We start from the raw sequence: 16656 nt of genomic DNA on the forward strand, positions 1-16656 counted from the left end.
ACAGACGCGATAAGAGATGGAAGGATGAGGAGCGCCGGCGGCAAAACTCGCCGTGGCCGGCCATGAGGGAGAGGCTGCTCTTACAGTTGCGCACTAGTTTTGCAAGTGCACCCGCGCTTCTGGAAAAGAAGGAGCGCGAGCTAGAGGTAGCTTGTTCCAGGTATTGGAAATTTGGAACCAATAACGTAGTAATGCTTCCCCTGTTGTATTGGATAAATAAGACCTTTTTTTCTTTAATTTTTTAAAATAAACTAGGTCTACATTCACAACCAAAGTTGCATCGTTGGACGTCTAAGTTGCTCAACCATCCATGAAAATTTATTCGGTGAGCACCAAAGTTGCTTCGCTGGATGCCAAAATTGGGCCGTCACAAACCAAATTTGCTCTGTCGAGTACCAAAGTTGCTCCGCAGGATACTAAATTTGCTCGATCAGACGCTAAAGTTGCTCTACAGGGTTCGAAAACTGCGTCGCCGGGCACCAAAATTGCTCTGCAGGGCACTTAAGTTGCTTCATCACACATTGAAATTGCTCCATGGACACAAAAATTGTTGCCGGGCACCAAAGTTGTGCCTTCGTGTACCAAAAAGTGCACATGTTCGTTGCATACCAAAGTTGCTTTGTTCCACACCAAACTTGTTTTTGCACAACAAAATTGCTCTGTCGCGCATCAAAGTTGCTTGTTAAAAAAATTCGTCGAAACATATGAAAATGTGATCTAGTTTTAAAGCTCTCGTCGTGGGGATTTTAGAAGTGAAAACGAATTGTAATTTTATCGCACGGTTTAAAAATTACAGTTTTTTTGAAAAAACGGCACGTAATATCAGCTAGCCTACCATTTCTTTAACAGCTGAACGCAACAGTTGTCGTCTAGTGCATGTACCTGGAACGTCTGTCCGGCACGCGTCCCGCCCGTAAGATTTCAGGAAATAATAAAGGAGACCATATGCATCTATACGCTGGGGCATAGCCTCTATTTCAAAAAAAAAAAAAAAAAAAGCTCGCTCCGGTGCCTCGTGAAAGCTGTACATGCAACCGACGGCCTACTGTCAGTCCGAGACTCCGAGTGATGGATCAACAATCTCTGTCCACCTCCTTCGACGTGCACATTGCTCTCATCCGTCCTCGTATCACGCATCCTCCTTGGCGCGACCGCCGTGAACCGCGCGCGCGGGAAAAACCCTCGAGATCATCCTCTGCGCAATCCATCCACGGGTGCCGTCATGATTCCATCTCGCCAGCTACGGATCATTGCTCTGTCGTTATAGATCAACTAGTGGAATGCCCGTGCTTCGCCACGGTTCCCTACCTTATATCTAGTGTTACACACGTTACATGTGTAAATAATGCACACAAATATTCAAGTATGTAGAAAAATCACCCACGCAGTAAATATTACAAATATTTAAGTTATAAAATGCAAAGATCAACACATTATTCCTCATTTTAAAAGCCAACGTCTAAGGAATTCTTGAATAACATTAGTAATATTATCATCAACTTCATATACATGGTATTTGAGTACAAGCATCAAAAACTTCTTCATTAACTCGTAGCCATTCTGCACACGCAGTCTTTCATGTTAACATGAAGGTTTTCCATAAAAATCTAAAAATGTGCACATATAATACTCATGGTGCGTGTAAACTGGATGAACAACTTTTACCATTCCATGAAGGCATAACACTAAAAACTATGTAACCAAAAAACTAAATTATTTAGTCACTCTATCAAAAGCTTGTGTGATTCGGAACCTAATCCTAGCTCACGATGTATCAATAAATCAACATATTTATGATAACTTAATCTTTACTGCTCCATCAATCATGACATTTAAGACATGCATTTTCACACGGTTTTTGTTGCACAACTTTAACTACTAATATATACAAATTTATATGACTTTAGAATGCTCAAAACTTTTATTATATTATAAATATAAATCATAGTTAAATTATAAGTTTTTTTACCAGCAAAATTTAAAAAAGAATAAAATTGAGCCAATTGTCAGGGCCACATACTTTCTAAAGATGGATTAAGGCTTTGCGGTCGTTGCCATGTTCCTGTCAGTTGGCATCCACATCGATCTTCCCTAGAAACTCCGCTCAACACGTAGACAAAAGCAAATGGGAAGATAATAGGACCTGAATCATGCACTCTAACCTCGCTAGCTAGTGCCTGATTCCTCAACCCCTTACCTTGCCGTGAAATCTGGACCTAGCAAGATCCATGTCTTAGCTGCTAGCTCTTTAGGTTATTGGGCAGTCTTCATGTTCACTCATCAACTCCGCCTTCTATAGGCGGACGCGAATCGGCAGCTGCTGCTGCCTCACGCCTATGTAGCGAGTTACAACCAAACAGGGACACAAAAAATAGTCATCGCTAATACTTCATTATGATACAATAACATTTTAGCACTAATACTTTATTATAGAACACCAAACAGCCAGCTTTCATCTGAAGAAACCAATAGGAGGACAAAGAAGACGATCTTCAAGATCAAAATTAGAGCAACAAATGAACATGGAAGTTGCTTTTTTCAAAATCCACATCAAAGTAGCGAGATAAATATGAAAGTTTATTCTTCAAAATCAATATTACAAGTAGCACCGGATGAAGATGAAAGTTGCTTCTTCAAGATCAACGTCACATTAGCGGATAATTTATGTGGAAGAACCTTTTTAATGTTAGATTACCGCCTTGGAGTATTCATCAAGAATAGAAGGTTTCAGGTTTGGTAGAGTGCTCTGCATTTGTGCTCCTGTAAAAATGTTGTCGGTCAGACCTAAGCATTTGTTAAGAGATATCGGTGAATCAAAAGACCATACTTATTGCATAAAGTATTAATACAACTAACTCTAGGGATCATCGTCACCTGTAGAGACTATGCTTGAAATGAGGCAGCGAGAAACATGCACATCGAGTCTTAGCGAGATAAACTATCCAGAACAGTCAAGACTAACTACATGCCCGTAAGGAAACACTCAAATTTTAATAGTATCCAAAATAATTGTATTGCATAAGCAAGCAAGAAAATTTTGCTCGACTTATCTACGCAGTTTTGGTGTCTTTGCACGTTGGTGCATATAGAGTCAAATTTCCTTTTCCAGCAGTTAATAGAACTAATTAAGCACTACACCATAGTGGTACACACAGTGCACAAGTGTTGATGAATCTCTATTGCACTCTATGTGGACATGTAGATGCATATGCTTACAATTGAGCTTGTTGAAAAAAAATTACGCACAAGATGAATCGTTTCATGTGGATGCTCCTTATCGCAAATCAGCAGAGGAGCAAAAGCCTGTCCCAGGTATCATTGCAGCCGTCCGGGAAGAGCAGCAGCAGGTCGATCACCATCATTGTCGTTGCGGCGGTGGCACCGCATCTGGAGGATGCCCATACTTCTGCTGGAAGACGACGGATTCTGCTCCGAGGTGGATGCCGGTAGCCGCAGCTTGGGGTATTCTTGTTCGATTTGCTGCGGTCCGTCCCCACCAAAAAACTTAGCGAAAAATCGTCAAGATGGTACTCGTGGAAGAGTAGATCGGGGCAGGAAATCTTACGGATCAGAGGAGGAAGCCTCGTCGTGGTCGTCGTCGTTGAGGTGCCAGTGTCGGCGTCTGACCTTTTTCCTTCAGGACGTGGGAGGGCAGTTTTGTCTTTAAATGAAAATGTGACACCGGACATTCACCAGTTTGCTTTTAATAGTAAAGATAACGGCCGTCTCCCAATTATTGTCTTCGTTCTGGTGTGGTGGCCGGATGGCCGCAGCACCGCTTTGACATCAGCCCAATTTCTTCTTCTTCGACGCGTAGAGCAACTGTATCGTTACGAGAAAAAAACGGGTTCCTCTTGTTGGGAAACTTGGGCCTCCAACGTGGCCCACTTCGGTGGGCACGTTTGGCTAAGTCTTCCCCCACGTTTAACGTTAAGTGGGTCTTATCCCTTTTTCCCTCTAGGCCTATAAATAGAAGGAGCTCAATCATTGTACGTACCAGTTGACAGAAAGATCAATAAAGAGCTCTCCCCATATTCTTCCCTGTGTCAATTTACTTTACGCATTCGGTGTACCTCCGCTGTTCATCTACTTCATCTACGCTGTGCACCCTCGGGACCGGCCAGCCGGCAGAGGTTGCACAACACGTTATCAGCACCTTCGCTTCACCGACCCTTCGTCAAGCCTGCATCGAGCAGGCGTCCGGCATCGGATCGCGAAGGTATAATCCGAAATTGATCGCAAAAATGGATTCGTTGTTCGATTTCCTTTCAATTTTTGCGATTTGCGTAATTATTAGATCTTACCTATGGTGTGGATTTCTCTCCCGAGAGTCGAGCTGACATGCTGTCGCCGACCAATGTCGATACTCTCGGATCGGAGGCTTGTTGACTACACTGTAGGGAGACGGATTGTCGGCGATCCCGCTGATCGCGACACCGCCGTGTTAGGCCCCTGATGTGCCACACGTCGTCAGACTTCAATCGAACTGACGAATAAACGCCATTACCATGGCCTGGCGCACCGCCGCTGCGGCCGTGCAGCGCGCACGAAACCTTATCGCGGCCCTGCTGGCCACGCGTCCGCGTCCCTGCTGGCCGGCGCCCGCATCGCTGCTGGCCACGCGCCCCTGCAGCCCCGCCCGCGTCGTCACACGCGCTGCTGCGCGCGCCGCCGGCTCCCTGGCTGCTGCCCCGCGAGAACTCACCGCCGCCCTGCTGGCTGCTGCCCGCCGTTCCCGCGTGCGCTGCTGGCCGCGCGCCGCTCGCCTCGGCCCCGCTGGCCGCCGCCTCCGCACCCCCTCCGCTGGCCCGCGCTCGCACTCCTGCCGCTGCCCCGCGCGCCCCCGCCTTGGCCCCGCTGGCCGCCACCTCCGCTCCGCCCTCGCCCGCGACCCTGCTGGTCGACGGAAGCGCCGCGCCACGCCGCCCGCTCTGGTGGCCGCCGGCCGGATGCCGCACGCCGGCGCGGTGGACGCCGCCGCCTCGCCCAAATGCCGTCGCCGGTACCCAGGCACGCGCTAGGGCGCCCCTAACATCGCTCCCCTGCTCGCAGGCCGGGAGGATGCAAGGTGGGCCGGCCCACGCGGTGATGGGCGTATGGGCCGTTTCAGCCCATTTCAGCCTGCTGCTGGAACAGATTGACAAAGAAAAAAAAGGGGGCCCGTGACGCGAAAATGTGTAGTTTTTTTTACCGAAATTGTATTCCTGAGCACTGTTTAGCCTCGGAAAGTGATTTTTGGGGTCATTCTTCATGTTAAGAACGCGTTTAATATAACATTTCTTTGTACATGCTTTTAGATTATGTTTTACTAGAGTATTTAATTGATGTATGCTTTTAATACTTAGTATAGCATAGTCAGCATGTCCATTTTTCTATTTAAATTTTGGAACGCCGTCATATTGTATTTTGTATCAACATCGCATTTATGCAATTGATTACCTGCTGTAATCTTACACACTTTGCATAAATTGCAGATGACGGGAATCATGAACCGTGAGTTCGCGGAGTTGGCTCAGAACGGGCTGAACTACCTGACTTGGGCCTCGGACGTTGAGATCGTCCTCGAGGGCAAAGAGATCAAGGGTGCGCTGAGTGTGGGGACCCCGATGGCCCCAAGCACCACCACTCCGGCGCAAAATGCGCAAGCACTGCACTTCCTCCGCCACCACATGTGTGGTACTCTGAAAAATGAGTACATGGCAGAACGGAGTGCTTCAGCCCTTTGGGCCGCCCTCAAAGCGCGGTTCTCTAGGCTGAAGTACACTGTTCAGCCACAGGCGGAGGCAGAATGGATGCGTCTGAGGTTTGCGGACTTCAAGACTGTGGGAGAGTACAACTCCGCATTACACCGGATTTGTACCTCGCTTCTCCTTTGTGGTACTACTATCACAGATAAAGAGAAGATAGAGAAAACCCTCTCTACCTTTCATCCAACTGCTATTCAGTCTTCGCGGAACTACCGCCAGGAGAAATTTCAGCAGTATGCAGCGCTCATTGATGCCCTCCAGGTTGATGAGGCGCAGGATGAAGTTATCAAAAAGAACTTCTCCTCGCAGCCTTTCGCTGGAGGTCCAAGTCAGGAAGTAAATGCCGGCGCATATAAAGTGCGCAAGCCAATAATGAAGAAGCGAGGCAAGAAAGGCAAGAAGGGACCCAACCCCCCCAACCCGGCCAAGAACCAACAGGCCGGGAAGGGGGAGGCAAGGCCCCAGGATTGCTTCCGCTGCGGATCCAAGACTCACTTCTCCAGGCAGTGCCGGGCCCCTAAGCACGTCGTGGACGCGTACAAGGCCAAGAAGGCACGCGAGACGCACCTTCTCCAGGTGGAGGCACCACCGGCGCCCGCTGTGGCGCCCGTGATGATCCCCGTGCCCAACGGCGCGCCCAGAATGGCGCAAGTTGAGGCACCTGAGGCGGCACTCCAGGTTGTTCCCGTGAACGCCGGAGTGCCCATGGAGGTTGAGCACGTTGTGCCCCCTCCCGTGCCCCAGTTGGACATTGATGCTGCCGCGGCAATGATAGCCAACGGAGAGAAGCTTACTGAGATGGAGATATCTGCTGAGGTCGATGGTTTCCTCGCGGACTCCATCTAAAAACTTCGCTTCGTCCTATTTATTTCATGATTTCACTTTGGCAATAATTTGATACATTCATTCGATATGGTTGTAAGCTCTATGAGAGCAAAACATTTATTTGTTAAACATTTATTTGTTTGGGCGATTGGATGACATTTGTCTCATTCATTTATTCCATTATTTAATATGAGATGGTTATGTTATGTTCTGAAATATTTATGTGTCTAATGATGCATCTTCCTCGCTCCATTATATTAATTAGACGCTATATTTTAGAACAAGTGTGGCGCCCAAATGGAGGAAACGTGCCTTGCCGATAGCGGCACCACCAATACCATCTTGAGAGAAACAAAGTACTTTGAGTCCATAAATAAAAATCCAGGAAATATTATGACGATCGCCGGCTGCGGTCCGAACATAGTTGGTTCCGGAAGAGCTACTATTATACTCCCCATGGGAACAACTTTGATCATTAATGAAGCATTGTTGTACCCGGAGTCGACTCGTACTCTCTTAAGTTTTAAAGACATACGCGCAAATGGTTTCCACATAGAAACTGATGATGATGACAATGGTAAGGAGTACCTAATCATCACTAAGCGCGACGAAAATGGTAAACACGTGGTCGAAAGGCTTCCTTCATTTGCTACGGGGTTGTACTACACCAAGATCGTAGCACCCCCCGTGTACACTACCCTTAAAACTGTGTTCCGCAGCTCTGAACTATTCTGCCTATGGCATGATAGATTAGGCCACCCTGGTCTTAGGATGATGAGAAATATAATAAACAACTCGAATGGTCATAACGTCAATGTAAAAAATTTCCCGAATCCTGATGATTTCGTATGCTCCGCATGCGCCACGGGGAAATTAATCATTAGACCATCCCCCCTAAAGGTGAAGGATGAAATCCCCGCGTTCTTGCAACGTATCCAAGGGGACATATGCGGTCCCATTCAGCCCTTCTCGGGGCCGTTTAGGTACTTCATGGTGCTCATCGATGCTTCCTCAAAATGGTCCAATGTTTGCCTGCTGTCAACAAGGAACCATGCTTTTGCAAAGTTGATCTCACAGATCATACAAATGCGGAATAAATTCCCTGATCATCGCATTGAGTCTATTCGAATGGACAACGCTGGAGAATTTACTTCGAAAGCGTTCGATGATTACTGCATGGCAACGGGAATCAAACTTGAGCACTCTGTACCGCATGTCCACACCCAAAATGGACTTGCGGAGGCATTGATTAAGAGGATTAAATTCATTGCCCGACCGCTCCTTCAGGGTTGTAATTTACCAACTACATGTTGGGGTCACGCGGTGTTACACGCTGCCAATCTCATCAACTTTCGACCATCGGCCTACAACATTCATTCTCCTATGCAACCTGCGCAAGGGTCGGCACCGAAAATTTCCCACCTTCGAAGGTTCGGATGCCAGGTATATGTACCAATACCACCACCCCAGCGATCGGCAATGGGACCTCTCCGTAAGTCGGGGATATACGTTGGTTATGAGACAGTGTCCATAATCCGATTCCTGGACCCTATGACAGGCGACTGTCATACGGCACGCTTTGCTGATTGCATTTTCGACGAGGATCTTTTCCCGACTTTAGGGGGAGGAAATCAACCCCTTGATGATAAAAGTCGAGAAATCACGTGGCAAGCCACGGGGATCCACGCTCATGACCCGCGCACTGTTGAATCTAACAAAGAAGTCCAAAAGATAATAGATTTGCATTCATTAGCGAATCAACTGCCAGATCACTTTAGTAACTTAAAGACTGTGACAAAGTCGCATGTGCCCGCACGCAATGCACCGGAAAGGGTTGAAATACCAAAGAGAAACGATGGTATACCCGCCCCTGTCCAAAGGCCTAAAAGGACGAGGAATCCGGCTCCTCAAATCCCAAGTACTCGGGGACGCCCGAAGAAAAAGGACAAGAGGGATTTATTACAGTCTACCCCTGAAGAGGGGAGCCAGTTGAGACCTGGCACAAGTACGGATATTTCAGTGCACGAAATCCCGGACTTGAATTTTCCTATATCGGAAATACCTAGCGAAGATGTGTGCGCACACATTGGAGCGGGAAAGCTAAAGGACCTAGCTCCCGGATTGGGAAATTCGGTGGAGCAAGGGGATGTGCCCGATGCACTCCATGATGAAATGGCCATTAACTATGTTAATTCGGGTGAGACATTCAATCGAGCCATGGCAAATGTCGACGTTAATTTTGCCAGGAAAATTTCCTCAATCATAGATCTTGACCCAGAGCCTAATACGCTCGTTGATTGTAGGAAAAGGTCAGATTGGAATGATTGGAAGAAGGCAATAACTGCTGAATTATTATCTCTTAACAAAAGAGAGGTGTTTGGACCTGTTTGTCTAACTCCTCCCCACATTCGCCCCGTTGGCCATAAGTGGGTTTTTGTTCGAAAGAGAAACGAAAATAATGAAGTAGTAAGGTACAAAGCAAGGCTCGTTGCTCAAGGTTTCACTCAGCGACCAGGTGTCGACTTTGATGAAACTTACTCCCCGGTCATGGATGGAATTACCTTTAGATACTTGATCTCAATGGCAGTCAACATGGATTTGAATATGAAACTTATGGATGTTGTCACCGCTTACCTTTATGGTAACTTGGATTCGGACATATATATGAAGGTACCGGAAGGTATCCCTATCCCGAACCAAGATAGAGCAAATAGAGGTTTATACAGTGTTCAACTTAAGAAGTCACCGTATGGACTTAAGCAGTCTGGTAGGATGTGGTATAATCGTTTAAGCGATTTCCTTCATCAGAAGGGCTACACAAGCAATGCAGATTGCCCATGTGTTTTTATACGGAGATCACAAGATGGTTTCTGTATTATCTCGGTGTATGTGGACGATTTGAATATAATCGGTACACCTGAGGATATTGAGGAAGCGAGTTCCTACCGATGTCGGAATTCGAAATGAAGGACTTAGGCAAAACCAAGTTCCGCCTAGGTCTGCAACTTGAGCATTCCCCTGCTGGGATTCTCGTGCACCAGTCGACCTACGCCCAGAAGGTGTTGGAAAGATTTGGGTTTAAAGATGCGTATCCTTCTAAGACCCCGATGATCGGAAGATCTTTGCAGCCAGACAAGGACCCGTTCAGGCCTAAGGAAGAGGGGAGGAAATTCTGGGACCAGAATTCCCCTATTTGAGTGCAATTGGTGCACTCATGTACCTCGCGAATTGTACACGGCCGGATATTGCATTCGCCGTCAATTTGCTTGCTAGGTACAGTTCTGAGCCTACCAAGAGACATTGGAAAGGCATTAAGGACATCTTCCGATATCTGCAAGGAACTAAAGATCTTGGCTTGTTTTATCGAAGGAATCAAGACCTATCAGTCGTAGGCTATGCTGATGCTGGGTACCTATCAGACCCGCACACGTCCAAGTCGCAGACTGGATATGTTTTCCTTTGTGGTGGAACTGCGATTTCTTGGAAATCATCTAAGCAGACTCTCGTGTCGACTTCGACGAACCACTCGGAAATCATGGCACTATATGAAGCATCACGTGAGTGTGTTTGGCTTCGAAGGGTGATCACCCACATCCAGATGACATGTGGGTTGAATACCATCCAAACCCCAACCATTATCTACGAAGATAATGCCGCTTGTGTTGCACAAGTCCAGACGGGTTATGTGAAGAGCGGTCTTACAAAGCATATACACCCCAAGTTCTTCTATGCACATGAATTGCAAAATATGAACGAGGTAAAGGTCTTGCATACTAAGTCGTGTGAGAATCTTGCTGATTTATTCACTAAGTCATTACCGGCATCTTCTTTCGAGAGATGTGTTCGTGGAATCGGTATGATGAGACTTAGGGAGATGCAAGGTTTAGGGGGAGAATCTTCACAAAATCGTCACTCGAAATCTTGATCCCGATGATTGAGTACTTAACTCTGCAGTTAAGTGAATTGTACTCTTTTTCCCCTTAAGTGAGTTTTTATGAAGTTTCTCACATGAGGTTTTTGACGAGGCAATTCGTGCAACATAGCAAAGTATACCATGATCATTTTCTCCATATTTTTCCCACTGGGTTTTTCGGAGTTTTGAGACATGGATATACGGATAATACCTAGGGGAGTGTTGGGAAACTTGGGCCTCCAACGTGGCCCACTTCGGTGGGAACGTTTGGCTAAGTCTTTCCCACGTTTAACGTTAAGTGGGTTTTATCCCTTTTTCCCTCTGGCCTATAAATAGAAGGAGCTCAATCATTGTACGTACTGAGTTGACGTAAAGATCAATAAAGAGCTCTCCCCATATTCTTCCCTGTGTCAATTTACTTTACGCATTCGGTGTACCTCCGCTGTTCATCTACTTCATCTACGCTGTGCACCCTCGGGACCGGCCAGCCGGCAGAGGTTGCACAACACCTCTTCCTCCCCGACACCAGTTGGTGGTGATGGTCTCTGACTTACGCGTCGTGACCCTGAATTTAACCTTTCCGAGTCGGCTAGCTTTGTTCACGAGGAGCAGAGCCACACGGTCGTCGCTCGGTTACCTTGTCGGATTCCGTCCGGTCGGCAACGCTTCGATCGATGGCGATAAATACTAGTAACGGACGGGACGCAATCACGTGAGAAGAATCGGTGTCGATTAACTGCCCTTCGAGTACCCGATCCAGGTTTTGCTCGAGAATCGAGATGGATTCATGGTGGCGCGAGGACTTCACGGCGTTGGACAAGAAGCTCGTCGAGGCCCTCGGCCGCAAGCAGCAAGGCCAGCAGCCGGCGCCGCTGCCACCTTGCGCCTTCTACGACCTCAACGTGATGGCATTCCATCCCCAGCAACTCTGCGGTACATGATCCTACTTGCTTGCATCAAATCGATCTCGTTCCTTCGCCCTGCTGCAGGCTGCATGCGTAAACTGATTGATCGATTGGTTTCCCAACCTGCAGACGACTACAAGAATCCCGCGGGGGATGACGCTCACGTCTACTTCTTCAGCCCAAGGAATCCGCCATCGGACGGCGGAGAGACGAGACCGCCCGGCACTACCGTGGACGGTGGCACCTGGAAAATTTGCTCCAGCATCCCCGTCTCGGCCCCGGGCGGCGGCATCATCGGCCACAAGACGACCTTGGTCTTGTACGACGAAGGCTCCGACACGGGGAGCGAGTGGGGCATGGACGAGTTCAACACCCTAGAGTCTGCCGACCTCTGCCTGCGACGCGTCTACAGACGCGATAAGAGATGGAAGGATGAGAAGCGCCGGCGGCAAAACTCGCCGTGGCCGGCCATGAGGGAGAGGCTGCTCTTACAGTTGCGCACTATTTTTGCAAGTGCACCCGCGCTTCTCGAAAAGAAGGAGCGCGAGCTAGAAGTAGCTTGGGCCAGGTATTGGAACCAATAAAGTAGTACTGCTTCCCTCGGAAATTCAATTCGGCTATGTTCGTTCGTCAAGTTTCACGAAAAACCAATATTTTTTATGGTCTATATAAAAAAGAGAAAACTTATCTTATGAAAAGCATTATTTTTAGCACTGAGTTTTGTCTTTTTTACACACGTCACATGATAAGTCATTTTTTATGAAACAACTTTGTAAGCGTGTAGCACGAGAAGATTTACATGCGAATTTTTTGTTTCAATTTTTTTTAAATTCAAAATATGTGTAAGATGTATTTCAAAATAGAAGGAGCATATGCTCCCATGTTCCAAAACATCACTCCCTGCTTCCCTGTTATACTGGATCATAAGACCTTTTTTCTTTAATTTTTTAAAATGAACTAGATACACATTTGGCAAATTTTATCAAGTTTTGTCAAGTTGGACCGAAAGTATAGAAACAATACCAACAAGATACTATAGATTCTGCATTGTAGATGTTAATATTTTTTCTAATTTAGTCAAACTTATTACTTCCATCTATCTATTAATTAAGAGCAACTCTAGCAGATCCCTTAAATCTCGGCCTGTAAAATCGCGAGTACAGGGCACCGAAAACTTAGTTTCATTCACATTTCCAGCTCGTGCAGATCAAATCCAGTAAATACAAACCAATAAACTTGAAATCAAATTTCTTGGGAATACTAAGCTACGAGTTCATCGTCTATTCGAATTTGTTGGTGAAATTCATCTATATACATCATAGATTTGACAAAAGCAGCACAATAAAACCTAATTGTATGCGACCGCTAACCTAGTTTTACCAAATTCGGCCCCGATATACCTCACCGGGCCCGTAGGCGCGGCGGTAGATGGCGAGCTCTAGTTGTCGTTGAGGACGCTCGATCTTGGCGCGGGAGACGGCGTCCTAATTCCGCGTGGCCTCAAAGGTGCGTACCTGGCAGACGGCGGCGGCGGCCTCCTCGCTAATGGTGCGGGCCGCCTCGATCACAGCCGCCACATCCTCATTGTTGTTGACATAGTCGTCGTTGTTGAATCGCTTCATGGGCGCCTCCTCCTCGTCTGAGGTCGCCTCGTCGTCGAATGGTGAGGGAGAGCGGCAGAGGACGACTCTCGCCAGAAATGGCCTACGTCGCGAGCTTCCCCGGGGGCACGAGGCCCCCGTTGGTCCAGTGACATGCGCTGCTCTTCCGAGCCGCATCGGAGTGCACCCATTTCGCGCGCTGCTGAAGACTGGCGGCTCGCGACGACGCGGGGCGCTTCCGCCCCCAATCCGGCCGGCCCTGCCGGAACTCCTGCAGCGAGGCATCTAGGGGCCGGGTGGGTGTGATGGTGCGGTGGATGCGACGGAATTTCACGCCGGAGTGTGGGCGAGGATGCCGCGGTGGGGCGGATGTGGCAACGAGGAAGTATGGTTTCAACCCGTACCCGCCGCATCATCCTCTATATATACCAGCCGCGCCGATGATTTCACGGGCCCCAGTGAAATGTTTACGGGCGGGGCCATGAATACGCAAACCAATCAAAACTATGAAGATGTCGGAAAGATACGGGTTTGGCCCATTTTACGGGATCCGCTAGAGTTGCGCTAAAGAGTGTCTAAATACATTTAATTTTTGACAAATTTGCAACATTCTTTTATGAACAAATGTAGTATAAAATTTGATTTCGGCTAAATGGAGGGAGTCGTATGATTTTTTGTCAATAATATTACTCCCCCTGTCTATAAAAATAGGTCTCAAGTTTAGCAAAATTTGGATGCGTGTAGACCATTTTAATATCTAAATACATATAATTTTTTTAAAGTTGAGACATTTTTTTATAGACGGGAGGGAATACTTTTTGAATTAGATTCAACCTATATCAATACTCCGTAATGCATAATATAAATCATGTATCGTTGGAGTAAGTTTGGTCAACAATAAATTTCCAAAGTCATGGATCGATCGTCTCTGTCCAGTGCCCACCACCCTCAATGTGCACATTGCTCTCATCCTACTGTCCTTGCAATCACGCATCCTCCTTGGCGCGACCACCGTGAACAGCGGGGGAAGAGCCCCGAGATCATCCTCTGGCCTCTGCATCATCTGATCTCATCCAATTGCGCAGCCAAGTGCGGTGGCAGCAGCAATCCTCCGGTGACTCATTGGCAATGAGTCATTGCGCATTAGCGCTCTCACAATTATTTCCTTCTCCCTTTTTCTCTTGGGCGGATTTCGGCATCCACGAATGCCGTCATGATTCCAGTTCGCCAGCTACAGTTCAATTGCTCGGTACAGATTCGCTGTCGTTTGATCGCTAACGGCCGGGCCGGTTTGAAATGGTGTGACCGCATGGAGGGAGACAGGCTGGGCTTGGGAGGGAGCGGGCGGCATGTACGCCAGGTGCTCGACGGTTTGCGCAGGCAGACCAACAGGTGTGTTTTTTTCTTATGCCGGCATTTCTACTTTGCAGAGGACCATGTAGCCTAGTGTCTCCCTACCATGTTGAGCTGTCCCTTTCTTGATCACGCTGCGAAAAATCATTGCAAAAATTTGTCCCACAAATGCTCGTGTGGCGCGCAGGTGCGTCTGTGACTGTGTGTTCGGTGTCTGACCTTTGGGACGGCATTGCTGCACCACTTTTACCGTATGTCTGACAACAACTTCAGATTAACACTCCCTGAAAACTTGGTGTTCATAGACTTGCATCCGTATGCCATTTTTGAATCGTGGCACAGTGGTCAAGGATGGATTCTCCTTTTTTTGTCTCATGCTTAACGTGTCGACCAAAAAGTAGAAGTTAATACCTATTTAAATGATTTGCAACTGAAAATAATATATTTTTTCTTCTCGTGAGGAAATGGAACTGTAATTCTATGACTGTGAACAGCACCACCACCACACTAATAGGTTGTAAAGTCTCCTTTCATGTCTTTACACATAGGCAAATCTTTTGATAACAGTTCAACGCCTATTGATCGTGGAGTCGTTGGCAAAAGATAAGAGGGAAAAAACAAATCCGTTCCATGTAATCTGAAATTCCGAATATCAGGCCGTAGCTTTATATACTGTCCAATATATGCAGTTGTTGGACCATGAATTGAGCTGATATACTGTTGCAATTCCACTTAAGCAGTTCTTCACTTTAGCTATTAATTACCAGCTATGACATAGTCATAGTTTTCTTTGTATGCATGGTACAGTACTGTAAACTGTAAAAACCAACTTGGAAATAGATAGATTCCTTGGTGTTCGATCGCTATTTTAAGGACTGTTGGACCGGTAGATGCAGAGGTTTGAATAAAAAAATTGTGTCTTCAAATAGTCCTCAGTCTGTTCCTAATGTGGCCATACACTCATCTGAAATACGTACAGTACTGCAATATTGATAGCAAAGTGTACCTGCTTTGATCAGTTATCACTATTATGTGAATAACGGAACGACCAAAACAGCATCACTGCTGAGCACAGTGGAGTGATGCAACTACAGCCACCAGCTCTGGGTAATACGGGCTAGATGCCTTGATTCTTGTTGTAGCGTCTCCATCGCAAGTCAAGTCAGACACAGCGAGTATTGTGAACAATGTTGCTTGCACATGCTAACCTCCTCCCTGTCTTTGTTAGGTTCCAACAAGAAACTAATTAATTCATCTAAGTATACCTTATTAGCGACCCATGATTGCTTTCTGAACATAAAGAGCAGGCAACACCGTTTGTTATAGAGAAAAAAAAAGGATAGCAGCACCAGTTGAAGAGGTATATCAAAGCCAAATACCACTAGCATCTATTTTCAAGAAATCTTATGACTTATGTACATTCTGAACTCTTGCCATAATAAGAACATAAGCCAAGACTTACAAATGGAACAAAAGACTTAAGGCTGAGAAGAGCACTAGCCAATCTACAAGCCACAGAAATGGTGTGTTCCTTCATCAATATAATGAAACGGATGATTCATCTCCAACTTGCGCACTACTGTACTTCTTGGAGGTGTCTGGCTTCGACAAGTCGCCGGACCGCCTCCGGAGCATCTGACGCATGCCGTCAGCCACCCGGACGGCGGGGTTGGACTTGAACTTCTTGCAGAACGCCATGTGCGCCCTCACAGCTTCCTCCACTCCTGGATGAGCCTGCTTCTTCCTGCTAGCCTCGTCCCTCACAGCCTCACAGCACAGCCCACACAGCCATTGGCCATAGAAGCTTGCTTTCACACTGGTAATGTAGTCCTGGGTGCAGTCCTCCCTCAGGCCACAACACTCGCACTTGACTGACTCTATCTCCATTGCTGCTGCTTTTGCTCTGTGCTGGCCTTGGTTTCTTGGAGGCTATTTGTAGGGAGGTTATTATGGTTGTGAGGGCAGGGGTGTGGAGAGGGTGTATTTATGATTAGAAGGTATTGGTGCATGTTCTGAGGTGAGAGATTTGAGACAGAGTTAGTTGGGTGTGAGGCCTCATTTGCTGTCCTTTTCCTGGCATTAAAAAACTCGGGCATCAGTTGGTGGCTAGAAAGGGTTGCGGTTGCTGTTGCTGTGGGAATTTGGGGGGCCTCTCCCCTTCCACACAGAAATGCAAAGTTTGTCCCTTCGCTGAGTTTTTTTCCCTGCTGATCAACCCACCCTTGCCACCTAGTATATATGTTTTTCTGGTTAAAAGGATTTGGTCCTTTGTCATGTTTCAGTTTTCTTGAGTTTCCTGTAGGTATGAATTT

The 16656-nt window shown here is 47.0% G+C and overlaps 1 protein-coding gene across 1 annotated transcript; it reads right to left on the bottom strand.

The window, feature by feature from the left end:
• Positions 1 to 15709: 15709 nt before the first annotated feature.
• On the bottom strand, positions 15710 to 16290 carry LOC124699971. Its single transcript, XM_047232181.1, has one exon. It carries the CDS (start codon positions 16229 to 16231, stop codon positions 15881 to 15883), a length of 351 nt encoding a protein of 116 aa, XP_047088137.1. The 5' UTR covers positions 16232 to 16290; the 3' UTR covers positions 15710 to 15880.
• Between the last annotated feature and the right edge of the window lie 366 nt (positions 16291 to 16656).

The sequence above is a fragment of the Lolium rigidum genome, chromosome 3 (genome assembly GCF_022539505.1).
Source record: "Lolium rigidum isolate FL_2022 chromosome 3, APGP_CSIRO_Lrig_0.1, whole genome shotgun sequence".
NCBI classification, from domain to species: domain Eukaryota; kingdom Viridiplantae; phylum Streptophyta; class Magnoliopsida; order Poales; family Poaceae; genus Lolium; species Lolium rigidum.